At 46.3% G+C, this 22,814-nt stretch overlaps 1 protein-coding gene across 2 annotated transcripts in view; it reads right to left on the bottom strand.

Moving 5' to 3' along the window:
* The window catches only part of phactr2 (phosphatase and actin regulator 2), a 144,320-nt gene that overhangs the window by 28,739 nt on the left and 92,767 nt on the right, over positions 1 to 22,814 (bottom strand). Inside the window, exons 5-8 of one of the 2 annotated variants that reach the window (XM_087991056.1) lie at positions 18,922 to 19,113; positions 13,306 to 13,750; positions 6,229 to 6,431; positions 3,436 to 3,592 (exon numbers count right to left, since the gene is read on the bottom strand). In XM_087991056.1, the coding sequence (XP_087847182.1) occupies positions 3,436 to 3,592; positions 6,229 to 6,431; positions 13,306 to 13,750; positions 18,922 to 19,113 (997 nt within the window). Of the gene's footprint in view, positions 1 to 3,435; positions 3,593 to 6,228; positions 6,435 to 13,305; positions 13,751 to 18,921; positions 19,114 to 22,814 lie in introns of both variants that reach the window. The other variant, XM_043695294.2, reaches the window with a different exon arrangement.

Raw genomic sequence — 22,814 nt, 5'->3', positions numbered from 1 at the left:
AGAAGGAAGCAGCAGAAAAGCTTGTTCCTGTAGATACACCGCCCAGTACAGAGCAGGAGAAAGTGAGGTCTGCAGATGCTGGAGATCAGATCTGAAAATGTGTTGCTGGAAAAGCGCAGCAGGTCAGGCAGCATCCAAGGATCAGGAGAATCGACGTTTCAGGCATGAGCCCTTCTTCAGGAAGAGGGCTCATGCCCGAAACGTCGATTCTCCTGCTCCTTGGATGCTGCCTGACCTGCTGCGCTTTTCCAGCAACACATTTTCAGCCCAGTACAGAGCAGCCCAGTTCCAGGCTGTTCTCTTTCTCCCATTCTCTATACTGGGGTAGACAGGGGCTGCTTCTCTCGGTGAGCTATACTTCAAGGCAGGACTGGTCTTTTGTCCCGAGTGAGCAGGATCTCAAAGGGTTAACAAAGAAATGTGTAAATCAACCTCTCCTATTCTAAGGGAGCATCTCAGAATGTCCAGCTAATGAGGGTAAAGATGGAACAGTTCAGTGAGCTTAACCAGAATGGGCCAGGGAAGGTTATGATGTTTTAACAGCACCAGAAACTGCATTCCCACTGCAGCTCATTGATTACATTCGATTCATCGGGATACAGAGGGAAGGAGAGATTGAACGAAGGAGAAAAATATGGAGAGAGGGAAAGACAAGGAGGACTGTGAGAAGAATGGAGGGATGGTGAGAGGTAGGGTAGGAGAGAGAGGGAGACGGAGAGGAGAAGGGAAGGCTAGAATGAGCAATGTAGAGAGGGAGGGATGGAGAGGAGGAGGGAAGGAACGTGGGGGGGTTATGGGAAGGAAGGAAGGTGGAAAGGAGGATTCAAGAAAGGGAGGGAAGGAGAGGGTGTGGAAGTAAAGGAAGGTGGAAAAGAGGGAAGAAGGGAGAGATGTGGAGAGGGAAAGAAGGAGAGGGGTTGGAAAGGAGGGAAGGTGAAAAGGAGGGAAGGTGGAAAGGAGGGCAGGGTGGAGACAGGGCAGGAACGAGAGAGAGGGAAAACAAAAGGAAGAAGAGGAATTTTGAAAGCCTCTTTGTTTGGTTTCCGATGACCCTTGCCTAGACATTGTATGAACACTGCATGGAAGTGATGTCCCCTGATATATTTACTTTCTTCTGATAGTCAGTGTCTTTGTCTGGATTAGTGGTGCTGGAAGAGCACAGCAATTCAGGCAGCATCCGAGGAGCAGTAAAATCAGGATGAAGGGCTTTTGCCCGAAATGTCGATTTGACTGCTCCTCGGATGCTGCCTGAACTGCTGTGCTCTTCCAGCACCACTAATCCAGAGGCTGGTTTCCAGCATCTGCAGTCATTGTTTTTACCTAGGGTCCTTGTCTGCCCACCCTCCCTCAGACGTCTATGCAGTCAGCATGTACCCTTTGCACTTTAATCTCCACACACACATACAGTATCACTCGTTGAAAGCTCACGTAATGAGACGCCCACACACGCACATACAAACACTCACCCACTCATCAGCATCACTCTGATTGCAGCTTTTACAGAATAAATAAAGTGACGAATTGGCTTGAAGGATAACACTGCCTGAGTTCACTCTCTGTTCCATTTTGCTGTTTTTTTTTTCATTTTTTTAATTAAATAAAGACAGGTCAGATCATCTGAGTCATCTCAATCAAAGCAGTGTGATGAAACAGTCTGTGTAAATGAGTGACAGGAAGTCTGTTTCCAAAAGGATGTCAAGTGATGTTGAAGCACTCCCAGTCATCATGTGAAACAAAATCTGCTCCTCTTTCTCCTTTATGAATATTAACACAATACCCAGCCTTACGCTTGCAAGATGTCACTGAGACTATTACACCTTGGAGGCTAGAAATCACTGTCATCACTTGACATTTTATGTAGGTTAACACCTTGTTAAATCACACAAAAACATGTCTAATTTTTTTTGGGGTGGTACTTTCACTTCTGAGTCAGATGTTCGTAGCTTCAAATCCTCAATCCGGAGAGCCCAGGTATACAAACTCAATGGAGGATCCCAAGATGGTAAGAGCTGCCAGCTTTCAGTCAGAAGTTAAGCTCAGTCCCCTGTCTGCCCAATATCACCATCCCCACTCCATCCCCCAACCCTGTTCTGTCTGATGGATATGAACCATACCTGTAAGGTGGGCCATTTGGCCCATCCTGTCCATGCTGACCCAAAGACACACACATGGCACTGCCCTGTGGCCAAACACTTCAACTCCCCCTCCCACTCTGCCAAGGACATGCAGGTCCTGGGCCTCGTCCAACGCCAGATTCTAGCCACCCGATGCCTGGAGGAAGAACGCCTCATCTTCCGCCTTGGGACCTTCCAACCACACAGCATCAATGTGAATTTCACCGGTTCCTCATCTCCCCTCCCCCCACCTTATCCCAGATCCAACCCTCCAACTCAGCATCACCCTCGTGAACTGTCCTACGTGTCCATCTTCCTTCCCACCTATCTGCTCCATCCTCTCCACTGACCTATCACCATTACCCCCACCTTCATCAACCATCACCTTCCCAGCTACATTCCCCCCAGCTTCACCCCCTCCCATTTATTTCTCAGCCTCCTTGGGCCTCCCTCTCATTCCTAATGAAGAGCTTATGCTCGAAATGTTGACACTCCTGCTCCTCGGATGCTGCCTGACCGGCTGTGCTTTTGTAGCACCACACCTTTTGACTCTGAGCTCTTGCATTCTGTAGTCCTCACTTTCCACTATTTTATATATCTCTATCATGTCACCCCTTCAGCCTTCTCCATTCCAAAGAAAACCACTGCAATCCCTCCTCGTAGCTACAATTTTCCAGCCCTGGCAACATTCTAGTAAATCTTCCCTCTCTTGGACACTGTCTGGAGGAATTCCATTCTTCCTGTAATGTGGTGACCAGAGCCGCACATGATACACCAGTTGTGTCTTCATTATTATAGCCTTCATCATTATAGCCCTAATTTTATATTCTATCCCTCTGCCAATGACAGGGAGCATTCTATATGCTTTCTTTATAACCTTACCTACCTGCCCTGCTACCTATAGGGGTCTGCGCACCTTCACATCACGATCTCTCACTTCATCTCCCCCTCTCAGGATATTCCCTTTCATTGTGTCCTTCCTAAATGCATTACCCTACACCTCTCAGAGTTAACCAATGTGACTATTCCAGTAGGAGTAGACTGGAATGCCTGACTGATTCCTGATGCAGTGTCGAGAGTATTGGAAAAGCACAGCATGTCAGGCAGCGTTCGAGGAGCAGGAGAATCGACGTTTCGGGCAAAAGCCCTTCATCAGGAACGGGCTTCCTGATTCCTGATGCATGATGGTGGAACCAGATGGTTTTTTATAAAACCTGTTGGACATTTACTGAACTGAATTCTGTAACTCACCAGGGGAGACTTAATTTGAGAAATTGGAAGTAATGTCAGTGAGCTAGGAAACGGTGTGGTTGTTGCTTACCGAATGAGCTTGGTCCCAATTTGCTGCCGCAGTTCCATCCGCTCCTCATCGGATTTACGGGGCAGGATGTTCTTCTCTTCCAGCTCCTGCTTAGTTGGGCGGTTCCGGAGTTTAATGGCAAGCGTGTCTCTCCGTCGTATCTTATTGGCGAGAGCACCTGGTGGGCATCACAAACGCAGGGTTAGTGAGCAGCGCGCCCTGTGAGAGGGAGAGCTCAGGCCAAACAGCACTCACTGCACATCAACCACGACGTTTCATTTACGGGAGGTGAGGGCTTCCACACGGTATCTGCAGAGATTGCAGACTACACATGGCAAAGGGGCCCAGGGACAGACTCATCCAGCTTGGCCATTCAGGGCCAAAGTTAGGAAGCCCTTCGGCATACAAAGAGGAACGGAAATTTCTAGAATTCACTGTCTCCCTGGGGGTCAACTTGAGTTCATTAGGGCAAGATCAAAGGATATAGTTACCTCCAAGGGAGTGCAGCATAGATAGAGTCCATCATGATTAAATGGCGGAACAGATTCTCGAGGGAGTTGAATACCCTCCCCTTGTATGTCTACCAATCATTTCACACAGTTCCAGCTACATTTCCATTTTGGTCAAAGAGACCTCGATAGTGAAAGCTAGCATATCGGTGTTAAAGATCGAGTTAGGGCATCACATTGGACAGAGAGAAAGAACTGTGGATCGTCGAAACTTAGAATCTCTACAGCGTGGAAGCAGGCCATTCGGCCCATCAAGTCCACAACGCCCCTCTGAAAAACATCCCACCCACCCTACCCTATCACTGTAACCCTGCATTTCCCTGTGACTAATCCACCTGGGCACTGTGGGTAATTTAGCATGGCCAATCCATTTAACCTGCATATCCTTGGACTGAGAGAGGAAACCGGAGCACCTGGAGGAAAACTCACGCAGATACAGGGAGGATGTGCAAATGCTGGAAATCAGAAATGAAATCAGAAACAAAAACAGAAAGTGCTGAAAAAAAAGCAGCGGGTTTGGCAGCATCTGCAGACAGAAATCTGAGTTAATGTTCTGGGGCCTGTTCTGATGAAATTAACTCGATTTCTCTCCTCAGATGCTGCCAGATCTGCTGTGGATTTCCAACAATTTCTGTTTTTGTTACAAAATGGAGTTCCTGGTTGATAAATTCATTAACGTTTATTTGAGGAAGTAACCAGCAGAATAGGGAAGGGAAGCCAGCAGATGTAATATGCCTAATTCCCATGAGATTTTGATAAGCTAGTGGAGTGGTAATGTCACTGGACCTGAGTAATCCAGACTCCCAGGCAAATGTTCAATTGTCATAAAAACCCATTTGGTTCATAGAATCCCTACAGTGTGGCCAGATGCCATTCAGCCCATCAGGTTCACATCAACCCTCCAATGAGCAACCTACCCAGACCCACACCCCTACCCTATAACCAACCCTGAAGTTCCCATGGCTAACCCATCTTGCCTGCACATCCCTAGACACTATGGGTGATTTAGCATGGCCAATCCACCCTGACCTACACATCTTTGGACTTTGGGAGGAAACTGGAGCACCCGGAGGAACCCCACGCAAACACGGGCAGAATGCACAAACTCCACACAGACAGACAGTCACCCGAGGGTGAAATTATACCCAGGTCCCTGGTATTGAGTGGCAGCGGTGTTAACCACTGAACCACCATGCTGTCCTTCATGGAAGAAGAGCTACCACCTTTATTTGGTCTGACCTACAGCAGTATTGCTGATTCTTAATTGTCCTCTGGCCAATTAGTGATGGCCAATAAATACTGGCCCAGCCAATGATGCCTCCATCTGGAGTAATGAGTACAGTATTGATCACCTTACATAAGGAAGGAGGTTAATGATCAGACTATTACCTGGAATGAATGGGTTGTCTAATGAAGGATGGCCAGGTCAGACATGTACCCACTGAGGTTTGGGAGATTAAGAGGAAGCTCAATGTCTCAAATCCTGAGGGGGTCTTTACAGGGCGGGTCACAGGATCAGGAAACATGGCTTCATCCCAAAGACCTACAGAGATATGAAACTGTCGCTCCTCCTCATCACCACCCTCATCTGCCAGGCCTCTAAAAAAACATCCTTGAGGTTGGCAATCATTTGAAAATATCACCATTAGGTAAATGGTGAATTCACCATTGTCTTACAGGCCATAGTAGACAGGCAGGAGGTTGGAAGAACACAGCAATCCCGGCAGCATCAGGAGGTAGAGAATTCGATGTTTCAGGTGTAACCTTTCTTCAGGACTGGCTTTAAAGAAGGGTTACATCTGAAAGGTCAACTTGCCTGACCTGGCTTGCTGTGTTCTTCCAGCCTCCTGCCTGTTTATTTTGGATTTCAGCATCTGCAGTTTTTTTTGTCTCTTATCAGGCCATAAGACTGTTCTCTCACTACTGAGAAAGGGAGAGAGAGATGACTGGGGGTGGTTTAACCTGTGGGTCACCATGTCACAGATGAGGGGAGAAGTTGAGAAGGAAAGTCCTTCATGGTAACCTCAGCCAATGTAGGAATTGAACTCACTCTGTTGGTATATTACAATCCAGCCAACCGAGCTAACCTAACAACCCTTATCACCATCAAAGATCAACAGGTATTTGTTGGGTGAAGATGTTAATGGATTGGGTTGAAAGACAAGGAAATGCAGCAAGGAGACAGATTGACCATGATCTAACTGAAAGATGGGGCAGGCAGAAGGAACTGGATGACCACATCCTGTTCCTACGGATACTGCACAGCACGAGGTGTTATCGAGAGCCTGATGATCAAAGTTCTTACTGTTTAAACATTCATCGTCTTCATCTGACTCATCAGATTCGTTCTTGTCTTGCAGCGAGTTGTCGGAATCAGAGTCACTCCCCGGAGATTCCCGATAGGCTATGCTGGGAATGACAATGATCGGGGAGGAGCTGTCTAGCTGGACGTGGCTCTTCTTGAGAGGAATGGCAGCTGTCTCACTCCGGTCAACGTCATCACAGCCACTGCTGGAAAGAGAGCGTGGGAGATGTGGTTAACATGAGACAAGGCACCCAGCGCGGACATCATGTTCCTGTGTGCACCAACGCACATGACCCTGACCGCACTCAGAATGTCAATCCCACTGCTCAGACACACACCTCCACTTTAGGGTCCTCGGCATTTCAGGACATGGCTGGAACCTCCAAGAACTGGAGTTTCACCCAGCTGTTCACAGTCTGCATCAATGCTTGGTTGTGGGGGGGAGGGAAGGTGCAATATTTCCAAGTTTGTATATGGCACAAAACATGTGATTTGTAAGAATAATGTAAAGAGACTTCTAAAGGATTTAGAGAGGCTAAGTGAGTGGGCAAGACTATGGAAGGTAATCGGGGTAATTGTCAGGTAGGAGTCATTGTAGGAGGAACGGAAGGGCAGAGTTTGTCTTAAATGGTGAGAGACTGGAGAATATTGCAAATCCAAAGACACCGACATGTCCTTCTCCATAAACCATTGAAATCTAGCCTTGGAGGTTCAACATGCAATTCAGGAGGTTGAGGAGATGTTAGCATGTATTGTCAAAGGACACAAGTACAGGAGGAAAGGAACCTCGTATCCATTACATCAAGCCTCAGTGACTCAGTACCTGGAGCAGTGTGCAGTTCTGTATCTAATCAGGAAATATGTACATATTCATTATGTACTCACTCTCAACTTTCCTTAAAGAGAGAGAGCAGCAGAGGTTTGCCAGATTAAATCCTGGGATCATGGAACTGTTCTGTGAGGAGAGGTTGAGGTAGCTGGGCCCATATTCTCTAGAGCTTAGGAGAACCAGGTACGACTTCAACATAAACCTTACAGGATTCTTAATGGCCTTAGTATGGTGGATGCAGGAGGGTGCTTTCCCTGGCTGTGGAGTCTCCAATCAGGGCACATAGTCTCAAGATAATGGGCATGTTCAAGACAGAGATTTTGCACAGTAGAGGCAATGGCCTAATTGTATTGAATCATACAAACCCTACAGTGGGGAAACAGGCCATTCAGCCCAACAAGTCCACACCGACCCTCTGGAGAGCAACCCACTCAGACCCAAGTACTCTACATTTACCCCACTAGTGCATCTAACCTACACATCCCTGAATACTATGGCAATTTCCCATGGCCAATTCACCTAAGCTGTACATCTTTAGAGAAGGGGAAGAAACCGGAGCTCCCAGGGAGACACTGGGAGAATGTGCAAACTACACACAGGCAGTTGCCCAAGGGTGGTATTAAACCCAGGTACCTGGCGCTGTGAGGCAGCAGTGCTAACCACTGAGCTACCATGCCATATTATCGCTGGACTGTCAATCCAGAGACCCAGGGAATGTTCTGGTGATCTGGTCTGACTCCTGCCACAGCAGATGGTGGAATTGGCATTGAATAAAAATCTGGAATTAAGAGTCCAATTATGACTGTGAATCCATTGTCAGAAAAGCCCATCAGGTTCACTAACGCCGTTCAGGGAAGGAAACTGCCACCTTTACCTGGTCTAGCCTAACCCTAAACCTACATGTGACTCCAGTCCCACAGCAATGTGTTTGACTCTTAACTGGCCTCTGGGCAGCCGGGAAGAGCAATAAGTGCTGGCCCAGTCATTGTGAATGAAAGTAAAAAATATTATCATCATCAAGGGATATTAGGGTAGCATTGAAAGAGGTGATCAGCCATATCCAGAAATTGTGCAGCAGGCTTGAGGGGCTGAATGGCCTCCTCTTGATCCTGCCTTCTGGTCTTCCTAACATTTGGAGAAAGTTCTGAAGGTACTGGCGTCCAGAGAATACGGTGTTTCATTGGCTGGATGGGAGACAGGGGCAGTGACGTGGCGGAAGCTTATGTGATGGACCCTCTGGCGTTATGTTTATTCGAACAGAATTTGAGCGAGACAAGAGGCCTTAAAAAAAATGCACTGAATTCTAAACTGGGCCAAATTAAGCCACCTCCCAGGTGTAAACCTCCTTTCTAATGTGATGCCTGATGCCTATTGATGGACCCCCTTCACTAAGGATTGTCCCAATTTTCCCTGGAGCCTGAGGCCCCTCTGCACAGGCTGTGGATCTGGCCCAGCGAGCAAAAGCACCACTGAAAGGGGCAGGATAAGACCATTCAGCCCTTCAAGCCCGCTTCACCATTTAATACAATCATGACTGATCACTCAACTCAGTTTCCTGTTCCCGTTCTCTCTCCCCATACCCTTTGATCCCTTTAGCCCCGAAGCAATTGAAATGTTTCAGTGTCTCGGGTGCGGTGCATCCTGGGCTCACATCTGATTCACAGTGCGGTCAGCCACCCTGCAGCCTCTGGGGATTCACCATCCACTCCTGGCCTTACTCTACAATGGGATCAAACACCCTCCCCTCCTCACAAGCAGCCAGGAGGTGGAGGGACAAGGCTGAGGGATAACATCCTGGTGGTCATCGGGCTACAGCATGGCTTCCCTGCCGTTATGTGGACTCTCAGCCCATTAGGAGGCAATTCAGCCCTCTGCATCTCTTTTGGAAGAGCTTTCTAACTAGCCCATGCACCCCTGCTCTTTCTCAACAGCTCTGCAATATATTTTTCAATTTAAAATGTATTCAATTACTTCTTTTATTACAAGCTAGGGTTAAGGCACTAATCCTCCGATTATTTTTTTCCCTTGTACATAAGGAGGGACAAATAAGGAAAGAAATGTGACTAGTATGAAGGTCCCAAAATGTAGTGTAAGCTTTGGGAGACCCCTGGCTGAGATGAAAAAGGCTGCAGCTGGTGGCTTAACTCACAGTCACCCCGGGCCACTCCTGCTCAACCATTTCATAGAAACACACAACGGGGAATAAATATTCATTGAATGTATTTAAAAAAAATAAATTCAGGATCTTGAAAAATACAGCAAGACGAAAGGAAAATAGCGCAGGTGCCGTAGATCTGAAATAAAAGCAGAAGTGCTGGAGAATCACTGCAGGTTACATTTCTCCAGCACATTGAAAAATACAGTGCTGTATTCTATTTGAGTAACAGAATGTGATTTGAACTTGCGTATTTCATTAAAGCTCACTACTAGGAGTTTGCTCCTGATTAAGGTTATTGCTGACATGGTCACAGAACAGAAACATGTTACAAGACTCAGTCTCCACACACAACCTGTCATCCTCCAGAGAAATGTCTAGTGACAGAGAACAGGGAACAGCCACCAAAGACTGCACCAAATTCTGAGAGAAGGCATTCAATATCGTCAGAGGGCCCGCACTTCAGAGTCTCCGGGGCTCCTTTAGCTCCTTAACTCCCCCATCATCCCTCTCCATCAACGCACTGCACCTCAGCACTTGGGAAGCTTTCTTCAACAGACCTCCCTTACATTTTCTGCTGAAAATCAACTTCTTTTGGACAAAGTCTGGTCACCTCCCCCGACCCATCAACCAGCCCAGTTCCGATTAGCAGAACCCCTCCTACTAGATCTCCCCAGCCCATTTGTTTGGCACCTCATCCACTGACTTTAGACCTCAGATCAAACCCAAGCTTTTGCAAATGCATCGGTTTAATATTTTTTCATTCATTTTTTTTAGTGGGCTGTGGGCATCACTGGCTGGGCCAGCATTCATTGCCTGTCCCTAGCTGCCATTGAGGAAAATGGTGGTGAACTGCCTTCTTGAACTATTGCACATGGATGGTTGAACTGTGGGACTACAGAGCACCCACAAGCAAGGACTGACATTCCCTAACTTTTGGAAGATTTATAACAGGACAGATTGAATCAGGGGATTATCAGCTCTTCACCCAGGGAAGCTGGGCTCCTATCACTGCTTCCATTGTGGTATTGCCATTGAAATATCAACAAGTGACCTTCAAGCAATTATTATCTCATTCCTATCCTCAGAGCAGGGTGCAGCTCCGTGTGTGTTTATCCTACCCTTTCTTCTAACTGTGCCTCCAAGCATGGCCCCCTCAGAGGGAGAGACAGCAGACCTCCCTTGATACTGTGAGTCTGTTAGCGTGCAGTACAACTGAAATGGGGAAAGCCTGGGGCCCAATGTTACTCATTTGAGGTTAAAGCCAGTTCCCCGGAACCCTGCGCTGGCAATCAAACGCAGTCACGTGGGATACAGTGTTTCCAATGGAAGCAAGGCTTCCTCTGCCCCCTCAAATTCCAGTCACTGTATGCACTTCCAAAGAAGCAACGTTTCATTTTGATTTTCTTGTTACTGACAGCTATGAGAACGTCCTGAAGGGGGTGCTGTTTCCAATTTATTAGTTCTTTCACCTGTATCAACATCTTTTACTCGAAACTGCAAAACCCTTTTCAACATTTATTGGACCTCATGTACATTTCTACATCACTGAGGAATATGGGAAGATTACATTTTCAAACATCAATAGTTTACCCAGAAATATTACCAACTTTCGGCACTATTACCCACTTTATCTCAGACAATGGACCGGCTTTGGGTCTTTCACTCCCGGTATGTGGAGTTCTGGGTTTGGCAGGAACCTTGGTGAATGTCTGCAGTTCATCTTATAGATAGTACACACTGCTGCTACCGAGCGTCGGTGGTGGAGGGAGTGGATGCTTGTGGATGTGGCGCCAATCAATAGGCTGCTTTGTCCTGGATGGTGTCAAGTTTCTTAAGTTAAAAATCACACAACACCAGGTTATAGTCCAACAGGTTTAATTGGAAGCACTAGCTTCCAATTAAACCTGTTGGACTGTAACCTGGTGTTGTGTGATTTTTAACTTTGTACACCCCAGTCCAACACCGGCATCTTCAAGTCAAGTTTCTTCAGTGTTGTTGGAGCTGCTCCCATTCAGGAAAGTGGGGACTGTTCCATCACAATCCTGATTTGTCCCTTGTCGATGGTGGACAAGCTTTGAGGAGTCAGGTGATGAGTTCAGTCATTGAAATATATCCAGCCCTGACCTACCCTAGTCGCTATCACAATTATGGGTTGGGTAGCAAACGCTGGGCTTGACATGACACCCACTTCCCACTGGGAGAATAAGGAACACAAAATGAGCATGGCTGGTCAAGTTGAGTTTCAGATGTAGCCACTCAAAAGGTTGTGGTGACTGGAGAATGCAGCAGGGGGAAAGCTAATCACCTCGGCAGATCTCTGTGGGATCTGCTGTGGTATCACTGAGGGTGGCCTTCAGGGACTTGTGCATGTCATGGTGATGGTCATTCCTCGGTAACTATAGAGTGCTGCATTGCCAGACGTGCCATCATTCCAAATCGTAGTCCAACCCCTAGTGCCCACACCCCCTCCCCTGCCATGCCCCTCCAGTGAGGGTCAGCAGCATTAGTTTCAGGTTAAAAATCAAATGACACCAGGTTTATGTGAAATCACAAGCTTTCAGAGCCCTGCCCCTTCGTCAGGTGAAGTCACTGAAAGTCACCGAAAGCTTGTGATTTCACATAAACCTGTTGGACTATAACCTGGTGCCATGTGACTTCTGACCTTGTCCACCCCAGTCCAACACTGGCTACTCCACATCATTTATTTACATGTGCGCAGGACATGGGTTCTGACCAGCCAACTCAGAGCTAGGCCCGAGAATGAACAGACTCTGAATCTCCTGTTTATATCCATCAGCCAGGGCTCCCCTATTGGCCCGGGTTAACATCAATCAGGGATCTCACAATCAATGAGATCCATCTGTGGGCGGCACGGTGGCACAGTGGTGAGCACTGCTGCCTCACAGCGCCAGAGACCCGGGTTCAATTCCCGCCTCAGGCGACTGACTGTGTGGAGTTTGCACGTTCTCCCCGTGTCTGCGTGGGTTTCCTCCGGGTGCTCCGGTTTCCTCCCACAGTCCAAAGATGTGCAGGTCAGGTGAATTGGCCATACTAAATTGCCTGTAGTGTTAGGTAAGGGGTAAATGTAAATGTAGGGGTAGGGGTATGGGTGGGTTGCGCTTCGGCAGGTCGGTGTGGACTTGTTGGGCCGAAGGGCCTGTTTCCACACTGTAATGTAATGTAATCTAATCTAATCTGGCCCTGTTTCCAATCACTACATTGTTGTTTGTGGGAACATCTAGTGTACACATAAGCTATTTCAATGTCTGACATTCCAACAGGGACTGGACTTCAGAAAATACTTTGTTAGACGTCCAGTGCTTCAGGATTTCCTGAGGTTATGAAAGTGAGAGTGAAGCTGGCTAGTGATTATTTACTTCCCTTCAGGTCATGAGCTCAAATTCCACCATTGCAAATTGTGAAGCTGAAATTACTCCCCAAATGTGTCACCAACTGCACCTCCCACTGGAGCTCTGAACAACTGCGGTCTGTCGACCATCTGCTCTAACATTCTCTAAATCCGACATCAGAGAATCATCATGTTCGGAAGAGGCCCTTTGGCCCATCGTGTCTGCACTGGCAAAAATCTACTCAAAATCTCCAACGTTCGAACACTTGGCCCACAGCGTTGAACGCTATGACTTTTCAATGTTCATCCGTGAATTACTTTTTAAAGGTTATGAGGTTACCCACCTCAACCCCCCTCTGGGGCAGTGCATTCCAGACACTCACTCGCCTCTGGGTGAAAATACATTTCCCCAAATCCCCACTAAACCTTCTGCCCTTCACCTTAATATCATATTCCCTTGTTAATGGCCCTTCAACTGAGAGGAACTGCTGCTTTCTCTACATCCTGTCCATGCCCTTTATAGTGTCGTACATCTCTATCAGGTCCCTCCTTCTCAATGTTTGCTGCTCGAAAGAAAACAACCTGAGCTTATCCAATCTCTCTTCATCGCTGAAACGTTCCATCCCAGGCAACCTCCTGGTGAATCTCCTCTGCGTCCCATCCCACATCTAACAACCTGCTCCATCTAGGAGTACGCCATGGAAACTCTACGGCTCTGACAAGAAGGTTTTGTGGACTTACCCTTTCTCGGTTTCTTCAGACGCTCTCAGGTCTTTCTCTGCCTGCTGCTTGGACACATTTGCTTCTCCACTGGTAATGTCAGGCTTGCCAGTCAGAGTGGGGGAAGCTCCCTTCTGCTGTTGGGATGGCTCAGTCTGACCGATCTTTTGGTCAGCAGCTACCTCGGATTTTCCAGTCCCGGCCTTTCCCTTGTCGTTGTGGTCTCCAGGCTCCAGCACTGGGTGCACTACGGCTGGAAGCCCAAAGGAGATGCTTTGACTCTGTTGCAGAGACTGAGGTTGTGTAGGAAAGTCGGAATGTTTACCAGAATCCCTGTGCATGTCCCCCGTGCCTGGGAAGTGTGACGGGTCTTGGGCTTGATCAGTGTCCAACTCTGGATGAAGTAGTACTGGCAATTGAGGTGCAGGCAACATATTGGAGAGTATTGTAAAACTGCAAGTGTTCTCTGGAAGTAAGAGTTGACAAACAAACGAACAAGTTAAACATTCTGCAAAACGGTTTCCTAACCAATTCCAGTAAACACATGGATGAATGGATGTAAAACCATTTGTACATTGGCCCTGAACCTTTCTCTCATCAGGTAGAGAATGCAGCGGATATACAAGCCCTTGGGTGAGTCACTGTGTTCTGACTGAGCGGCTAGCAATCTTGTTTCAGAGTCAGAATACATCCACAGGCTTTCACAGAGACAAGAAATGTTGAACTGCCAGTATCTTCAACAAGTCTTTAACTGAGACTCAATGTGAAAAGTCCAAGATGCAGAGACGCTTTCCCCCAACGTCGCGGCCATTATTTGTTTCTGATTGAATGTCAGGAGAAACAGATTATTTAGCCATTTATCTCAACATCCTCTGTGGCAGTCTACTCTGTGAAAATCGCCTGATGTGTTTCTCTACTCCTGGGGTTCTCAATCGAGGGCTTGGGTGGGTGGGGGGGATTGCAGATGGCAGCAAAAATACTCAGGGGCCTCACCAAAAGTAGAGAAAGGCTGACCAGTTAATTGCCCGATCAGAATTGGAGTCGGGATAAGCGAGGGCTGAGATATCTTGTCAGTGAAGAGCTTCTATGCGATGGATGTCATTTTGAGTTTGAACAGGCTTTGGGTGAAGTGCAGAGACAGACAGAAAGACAGAAATTAAATTGGTCCAAAACATAGTGGTTGGTGGGTGGTGCGATATCAGATGGAAGGGGGACAGACCATGTCCTTGTTTATAAAATGTTTATTTCAAATTTTCCATAAAGCAGCTATCACCCAGAGCCTCTGCTGAATGGTGACAGATACTCCACAAATTTGGAAAATGTTGACATGGTTTTGGAGTCTGTGTGCATGCTCCATCTTACTGGAAAAAAGACCAGCCAACTGCAATTGCCACTGAAGGGAATCATTAATAGGGGCTTTACATCCTGTTATGATGTAATCATTCGTAATTTTACATTAATGGAAAAGGGAACGATTGAGTTATCAGTCATTCTATTAGGAATTTTAATTATGCCCGGTATCAATTCTACATAGAGTAAGCTTTTTTTTTAAAGAAAATGCTAAGGAAGAATCCATTGAAATTTCAAAATGTAAGAGGCAACTCGATTGAAAGATCTGAGATCCTGAGGGGTTTTGACTGGGAAGATGTAGACAGGCGGTTTCCTCTTGTGCGTGAATATGAAACGAAGGGTCATTGTTTAAAAATCAGGGATTACTCACTTAAAGCAGATGAGGCCAAACCTGTTCCTCTCAAAGGGTTGTCAGTCTTTGGGATTCTCTTTCTCAAAAAGAGGTGAAGCAGATTGCGAGAATATGATCAAGGCAGAATTGGATAGATTATTGGTAAACAAGGAGGGATTCTAAGTTATCAGGGATTGGCTGGAACAAGTTGAGAGTGGGGTGCTGGAAAAGACCAGCAGATGAGGCAGCATCCGAGGAGCAGGAAAATCAATGTTTCGGGCATAAGTCCTTCATCAGCTTCTACAGTCCTCACTTTCTCCATAGACTGAAATGAGGTTACAGTCAGATCAGGTATGATCTTATTGAAGCAGGTTGGAGGGGCTGAATGGCCACCTTCTCCTCCTCGTTCATATCTCACATGGACAACTTGCAAAGTGTAAGGGTTGCTCTGTGAGATTCTCTGGTCAGTTAGAGAGTGGAGAATAAAAGAGAATTGTAGTCCAAGGAGGGCGAGGCAGTCCAGTTATAAACACAACAATAAATAAATATGTTTAATTTTGCAATTACACTTATGCAGAAAAAATACTGAGCTTAAGGGGACCCATGGGAAGTTTGTAATAGAAATGTAAGCTTTGAGTGCCTGTGCGCCACATTACCAGGGTCAGTGTCCAGGTTTGAAAAATATGTATGATTGCGTGTGTAAATCTAGGGGAGATCCTGCTGTTGTGAAACGTACAAGCTCTTTCTTAATTCATGTGATGCAGTTTTAAAGTGTAACACACTGGGGTACTGAAAACACTTCCAGCAGCACAGGGGAAAAAGGAAACTCCGTTTCTCAGCCAAGTACTTCCAGAGTTTGGCATGGGATAGATGCCAAGTAAAGATCGTTCTCTATTTCCCTCAATCAATGTATAACATTGTAACAGTTTTAAATAGAAAGTGACCTTCGGCCCAGCAAAACTACCTGCCTGCAATATTATTTTGGTGCATTTCCCCTCACCCTTGATCCCATTTGCTGACGGGAATTTGTTTAGTTGCTTCCAGCTTCTTGTTCTGCCTCTGGTGTTCCCCTGTATTTACCATCCCTGAAGCCCAGTGTGGGACACGCAACAACAAGCTGCCTGAAACATACTCCATTTCATTGCTGCAGACCGATGGGGAGCAAGGAGCAGGATTGAGATAACTCAGACTGATCCAAGATAATGGCAGGCTCGTTGTGCAGATGAAAGTTTTGCCTGTGTTTCCAGGGCTAGCTTGCAAAGGAGCTCACCAGATCAAACACAGGACAAGCCAACCTATTGTAATTGTCATTCTGTAAAAGTGAAAGTGTACTTCAGATGTTTGTAAGTGCCCTTCGGCGGGTTGGCACAGATTCAATGGATTGAATGGCCTCTGTCTGTACTGTGGGGATTCTATGTTGCTTAGAACACAGGCTGAACTGAAGAAATTGAGCACGTTGAAGGTGTTAGAGGGAGGGATGGGGGGGGGGGGGGGGGGGCACAGTAAGGAATTATCGAGAAGTTTCTAAGACTGAGGTAAAATATTTAAAGAAGCTATGGAATGGCAGCCTGTCTTTGTGCTGGTGGATTCCCTTGGGGCTTGTTGGTTTTGGATAACACCTCTCCAAGCTTCAAAAACTAAGCTTTTAGCTGGGGTCCGAAAACAGTGGAGGGAGCAGAGTAACCTGGACAGAAACACTGAAGAAAATAGAAAGGCAACTTAAAGTGTCAGCAAAGGGGCCAGTATTGGAAAGGTGGGAGGTGATGCCACTGAGTTGGGAGAATAGAAGAGCTGAATGAATGATTTAAATGGGACTAGTTGCAGCACAGAGAGGTTTGGGAGCCCTTGTGAATTAATCAAAGAACACTAGCATCTCCAAATTTAGCGGAGGGCAAATGGGAATGTTGGCTTTTATTTCAAAGGGAATGGAGTATGGAAATAGGGAGATTTGTTAAAACGATACAAAGCAGTTCTCAGACAGCAGCAGGAACACTGTGAACAATTTGATCCCCTTATCGAATTGCCATTGGAGAATTGCCATTGGAGAATGTCCAGTCTGTTCATCCGGAGGGAATGCCTTATGAGAACAGCTGAAGTAGATTGAGCATATACTCCTCGGAATATAGGAGAATCAGAGCAGAACTTACTGAAACGTACAAGATTTTTAAGGGGGGGGGCTCAAGAGATAGATGCAGAAAGGTCTCTTCCCTTTGTAGGAGAGTCTAGGACCAGAGGTCATCATTTCAGAGTAAGGTGTCACCAAGTTTAGACAGCGAAAAGGAGGAACCTTTCCTCTCAGAGAGTAGTCCTCTGTGAAATTCTTTATCACAGAGGGCTGCCGAGGCTGGGTTGTTCAGTTAGGGCTGACACAGAGGTTTTTAAGGAGAAAGTGAGGTCTGCAGATGCTGGAGATCAGAGCTGGAATTGTGTTGCTGGAAAATCGCAGCAGGTCAGGCAGCATCCAGGGAACAGGAGAATCGACGTTTCGGGCATAAGCCCTTCTACAGGAAAGCCCTTCCTGAAGAAGGGCTTATGCCCGAAACGTCGATTCTCCTGTTCCCTGGATGCTGCCTGACCTGCTGCACTTTTCCAGCAACACATTTCCAACAGAGATTTGTAAGCAAGGGTTACAGGGGAAAAGGCAGAAAAGTGGAGTTGAGGATTCTTGGCCTTAATGAATGATGGAGCACACCTGAAGGGCCAACTGGCCTCCTCCCGCTGGTCTATTAAATAGATTGCACAATCAGCCAAAACCAAACAAACTCAAAACAAGGTCAAGCAAAGGTGGTTTGTGCTAATTTAAATGCTTTAATCACATCTATCAAAAGCAGAAGCTGAGGCAGGTTGACTGAGGGGAATATTATTCATTCTCTGTAATATAGACCTTGCCTTTTTTTTTAAAACAAGTTCAACCTTCGTGCATAATTGGGATTAGTTGTCATTCATGTAGACACATTGTTAAAAGAGTTAAACATTTTTCTTTGGAATATGGCAGTCAATGATGTTGTTTATTACCTATCCATAGTTGCCCTTGAGAAGGTGACACTGAGGAGCAGCTGTCTGTGTAGTGAAGATGCTCCTACAGGAGTGTAGGACAGGGATTATGAGGTGGTGACAATTAAGGGATGTGATAACGTTGTGATCCGGAATGCCTGGCCCGAAAGTGTGGTGGAAGCCAATTCAATTGTAACTTTGCAAAGGGAGAGGGATAGATACTTGGATTAAAAAAAAACAGTGAGGTCAGAACAGATGGATGCAGGCTAATTGGATTACCAGCACATGAATGATGGGCTGAATGGCCTCCATCAATGCTGTACCATTCTTTGCCTGGGTTAGGGTGGCTCTAGGACTTTGAAGGAAAGTCAGAGGAGATTGTATTCATGTGTGATTGGTACTGTCACCCTTCTAGGTGACAGAGTTTAGAGTTCAAAGGGGAGCAATGTGTTGTCAATGTAGTCTCAGTGAGTTCCCACAATGCATGCACTAGGCGCTACAGACTGGCCGGAGTGGATATTGAATCCAGTGACACGAATCAGGCAAGTCGCTCTTTAAGCTGATGAGCTTCTCCCCCAATATATCAATTGGATAATTTATAACAGGAGGCAGTTTCTGGTTATGTTTGAGAATTGCGGAGAAAGATCTCCGAAATGGGCTTCTTAGAGGTCGTTATCTACCAGGACAGAAGAGCTTAAGGAAAGAATTTTCAGCTGTCCTCTAACTCATAGAAATCTCATGCTGCAGATGCTTTGAGTGAGGATCCAATTTTCTCAGTGATTATAGTAGACCTGCACATAATAAAGAGGAACAACAAATGGCTACACTCTATTAACTTAATGTTTACAAGTTAGACTAGGCAGTTTCCCTCTCTCTCATTCTCTCCTTTGAAAATTGACACAATTGTCCAGGATACTCAGCATAAAGCAACAAATGGTTAGCAACATCAGCATGCAACTTACGGTCCATATTCTGGCTCCAGAAGATTGGCTTTGGGGGCACTGGAGGGTACTTTAACACAGGCTGGGGGCTTGATTTAACACCATCGGCTTCTTCAGCAGTAGCAGCAGCGGGGATGAGTGTGGACTCAGTGAGCTGGGGCGCTGGCAATGGTGATGGCTGGGCTTCCTGAGAAAGTTGGACTTCTGGTGTTTCTACAGGATAAGAGAGCAGTTGAAGCAGAGAAAAAAACAAGGCAAGAAAGAGCAAAGCTATAACCTGTGTGCCCTGGAGGAGGCACTAGTTACATCCAAAGTGCAGTTGCTCATAGTGAAGGTTGTAATCATTTCCCTTGAAAGACAGAAGTTGCAATAATCCAATACCACCCTCTGACTGTTGCCTATTATAATACAGTCAGGGCTACAGTGAAGGTGCTGGAGAAAAGAAACCTTGCTCCTCATGACCATTCTTAGCACTAAGCCTTTCACAAATGCAGGAAATAACTGTCCAGGATCAGAAAAGCCATCAGACCAACACAGTTCAGTCCCCCATCTCAATAAATGCATTAATTTATTCAGATGCACTTTAATCCCACTAGTCCACTGTCCCTCCTGATGCTGAAATACAGATTTAGTTTTTCCATTTTTCACATGGACATCCCTATGAGGCACCATGGACTGTCTTATTTTCAGTCAATATTCAGGACATAAAGATATTTTATTCATTTTATTTACTTAGGAACCATGGAGTGAGCTCTGGACTCTGGTCTTGTAGTTCCAACCTAAAGCAGGCTGTTACAGAGACGGTTCCAGGATTCTCACTCAATGATATTGAAGGAACAGCGATACATTTCCAAATCAGAATGGACAGTGGCTTGGAGGGGAACTGGCAATTGACGGTATTCCCAGGCATCTGCTGCCCTTGTCCTTATAGGTGGAAGTGGTCGTGGGTTTGGAAGGCACTATTGAAAGAGCCTTAGCCAGGATGCTGTATTGCACCTTGTAGATGGTACACAATGCTGCCACTGTGTGTCAGTGGTCAAGGAAGTAAAGGTTGAAGGTGGTGTATTGGGTGAACAGTCAGCTTCGACCTGGATGGTGTCAAAATTCTTGAGTGTTGTTGGAGTCGCACCCATCCAGACAAGTGGGGTGTATTCCATCACACTCCTGACTTGTGCCTTGTAGATGGTGGACAGGCTTCAAGGAGTTAAGAGATGGGATACCTACAATATAATTCCCAGACCCCAATCTGTTACTGTAGCCACAGAACTGATATGGCTGATCCAGTTTACATTCTGGTCAATGGTAACCCCCAGGATGTAACGTCACTGCGTGAGTGAGAGTGTGTGTGTGTGTATGTGTGTGTGTGTCCCCAGTTGCAGCACACCGTACAGCCTCATGGAGCTGTTGGTTTCTGCACTGGCAGGGCCAGGCGGAAGCTCTGGCCAAACGTTACTCCATGATAAAAAGCCAAGATAGTGGCTTTGTATGATGGACCAAGGTAGAGTCCTAGATAGAGATGGACAGAACGGAAAGAGACCCTTTGGTCCAACTTGTCCATGCCGACCAGATATCCTACGTTAATCTAGCCCCATTTGCCAGCACTTGGTCCATATCCCTCTAAACCCTTCCTATTCATATACACATTCAGATGCCTTTTCAATGTTGTAACTGTACCAGCCTCCACCATCCTCTGTGTGAAAAAGTCACCCCTTAGATCCCTTTTATATTCTGCCCCTCTCACCCTCAACCTATGCCCTCTAGTCCTGGATTCCACCACCCAGGGAAACGGCCTTGTCTATTCACCCTATTCACATCCCTCAAGATTTTATAAGGTCACCCCTCAGCTTCCGATGCTCCAGAGTAAACAGCCCCAGCCTGTTCAGCCTCTCCCTGTGGCTCAAATCCTCCTACCCTGGCAATATCCCTGTAAATATTTTCTGAACCCTTTCAAGTTTCACAACATCCTTCCAATAGGAGGGAGACCAGAATTGCACAGAATATTCCAAAAGTAGCCTAACAAATGTCCTGTACAGCTGCAACATGACCTCCCAACTCCTGTACTCAATACTCTGACCAATAAAGGACAGCACATAGTTAGGAATGTGTGAGATCCCAGTGGTTGTTGTGGTGGGAATGCAGGGATGGAGGTGAGAGGTGTTCCTGATGAAGGGCTTTTGCCCGAAACGTTGATTTTCCTGCTCCTCCAATGCTGCCTGACCTGCTGTGCTATTCCAGCACCACTCTGATCTAAACTCTGGAGGTGAAAGGAGCCTGGTGAGGATGTGAGGAAAATGTGAAGTTAGGGAAAAGCTCCCATGGACTCAGAGACACCTCAACATCTCCCCGTAATCCTCCAAGCCCACAGGTTTGAAGCTGCCAGGCTATATATTAGGGGAAATCCTCTCCTGTTTTCTGTTCAAATCAGGGCAGTGTCAGGATGAGACCTAACTTTGCATTAGGTGCATACTTATGACGGGCAGCCCACCTCACGTGTCCACAGCAGCCTACAAATTGTGGCGGTGATGGGTAGACAAGCAAAGGGCCACCATCATTAAGGCCACACTGAGGCCCGCCTGTCTTCCTACTTGCTGAGGAAGTGTGAATGGGGCTGAACATTGCACAATCATCGGCAAACATCCCCACTTCAGAACTTATGATGGAGGGAAAGTCATTGATGAAGCAGCTGAAGATGGTTGGGCCTAGGACACTACCCTGAGGAACTCCTACAGAGGTGTCCTGGAGCTGAAATGACTGACCTCCAACAATCGTGACCATCTTCCTGTGTGCCAAGTATGACTCCAACCAGCAGAAAGTTCGCCCCCGAAACCCATTGATTCCAGTTTGACGAGGGCTCCCTGATGCCACGCTCGGTTGAATGTGGACCTGATGCCACAGAGGATCCTATCCTCAGCTTTCAAGTATCAGTTGGCACCAAGTACGTGAAGAGGTGAGTTTTGTGCCGGCTGTGATAGTTTTGGAAAGCTTGGCAATCGAATTCTGAAGCTGAATCATTCATCTCACACAAACTAAAAATAAAGTGGTTGTCGACTGAGAAGAGTTGATCATAGTTCAACCACCAGGGAACAAATCTGGAATGTTCTAATTTCACGTGTAGGCTGTTTCTTGGATCATTCCAGATCCAACCTGATAATCACGATTTGACAACAAGGATTGCCAGTAACTCGGAGTGTGAGTGATGATATTTTGCTGACTAATCATAAAACGAGTCACAAGACAACGGGTGGCAGTAGCTCCTTAAATACAGAAACAAAGTCACATCGAACAATATGTGCCTCTTCTTTTAATCACTGGTGGGATCTGCGTGGCATCCAAGCACAGCCATTTCTCATCACCTCAGAGTCTAGGAGTTACACAGAATGTAGCTTAGCAAGTTATTATTTATAAATAGGTTGGGTCTTTTTTCAAGACAAAAGTGGTACTGCAGTTGTTGGAGATTAGAGTCAAGATTATAGTGCTGGAAAAACACAGCAGGTCAGGCAGCATCTGAGCTTCATCAGGGCTTTTGCCTGAAACATTGATTTTCCTGCTCCTCAGATGCTGCCTGACCTGCTGTGCTTTTCCAGCACCACTCTAATCTTGGGTCTTCTTTCACTGGAGTGTAAGAGGTTGACAGTGACATTATAGAGGGTTATAACATCATGTGGACCATAGATAAGGTGAACAGCAAAGGTGTTTTCCCTAGGGTGCGGGAGTTCAAAACAAAGGGGCATATTTTTAAGGTGAGAGGAGAAATATTTAAAAAGGACACATGGGGCAACTTTTTACACAGAGAGTGGTTCATGTGTAGAATAAACTTCCAGAGGAAGTGGTGAATGCAGGCACAGTTACAACATATAAAAAGATATTTGGATAATTTCATGAATAGGAAAGGTTTAGAGGGATATGGATCAGGT

This window comes from Chiloscyllium plagiosum, unplaced genomic scaffold (genome assembly GCF_037043375.1).
Source record: "Chiloscyllium plagiosum isolate Xiang-an unplaced genomic scaffold, Cpla_swu_hap1 HiC_scaffold_10, whole genome shotgun sequence".
Classification (NCBI taxonomy): Eukaryota; Metazoa; Chordata; class Chondrichthyes; order Orectolobiformes; family Hemiscylliidae; genus Chiloscyllium; species Chiloscyllium plagiosum.
Note: the sequence above shows the minus strand (reverse complement) of the source record. Positions and strands in the feature narration are given on the sequence as shown.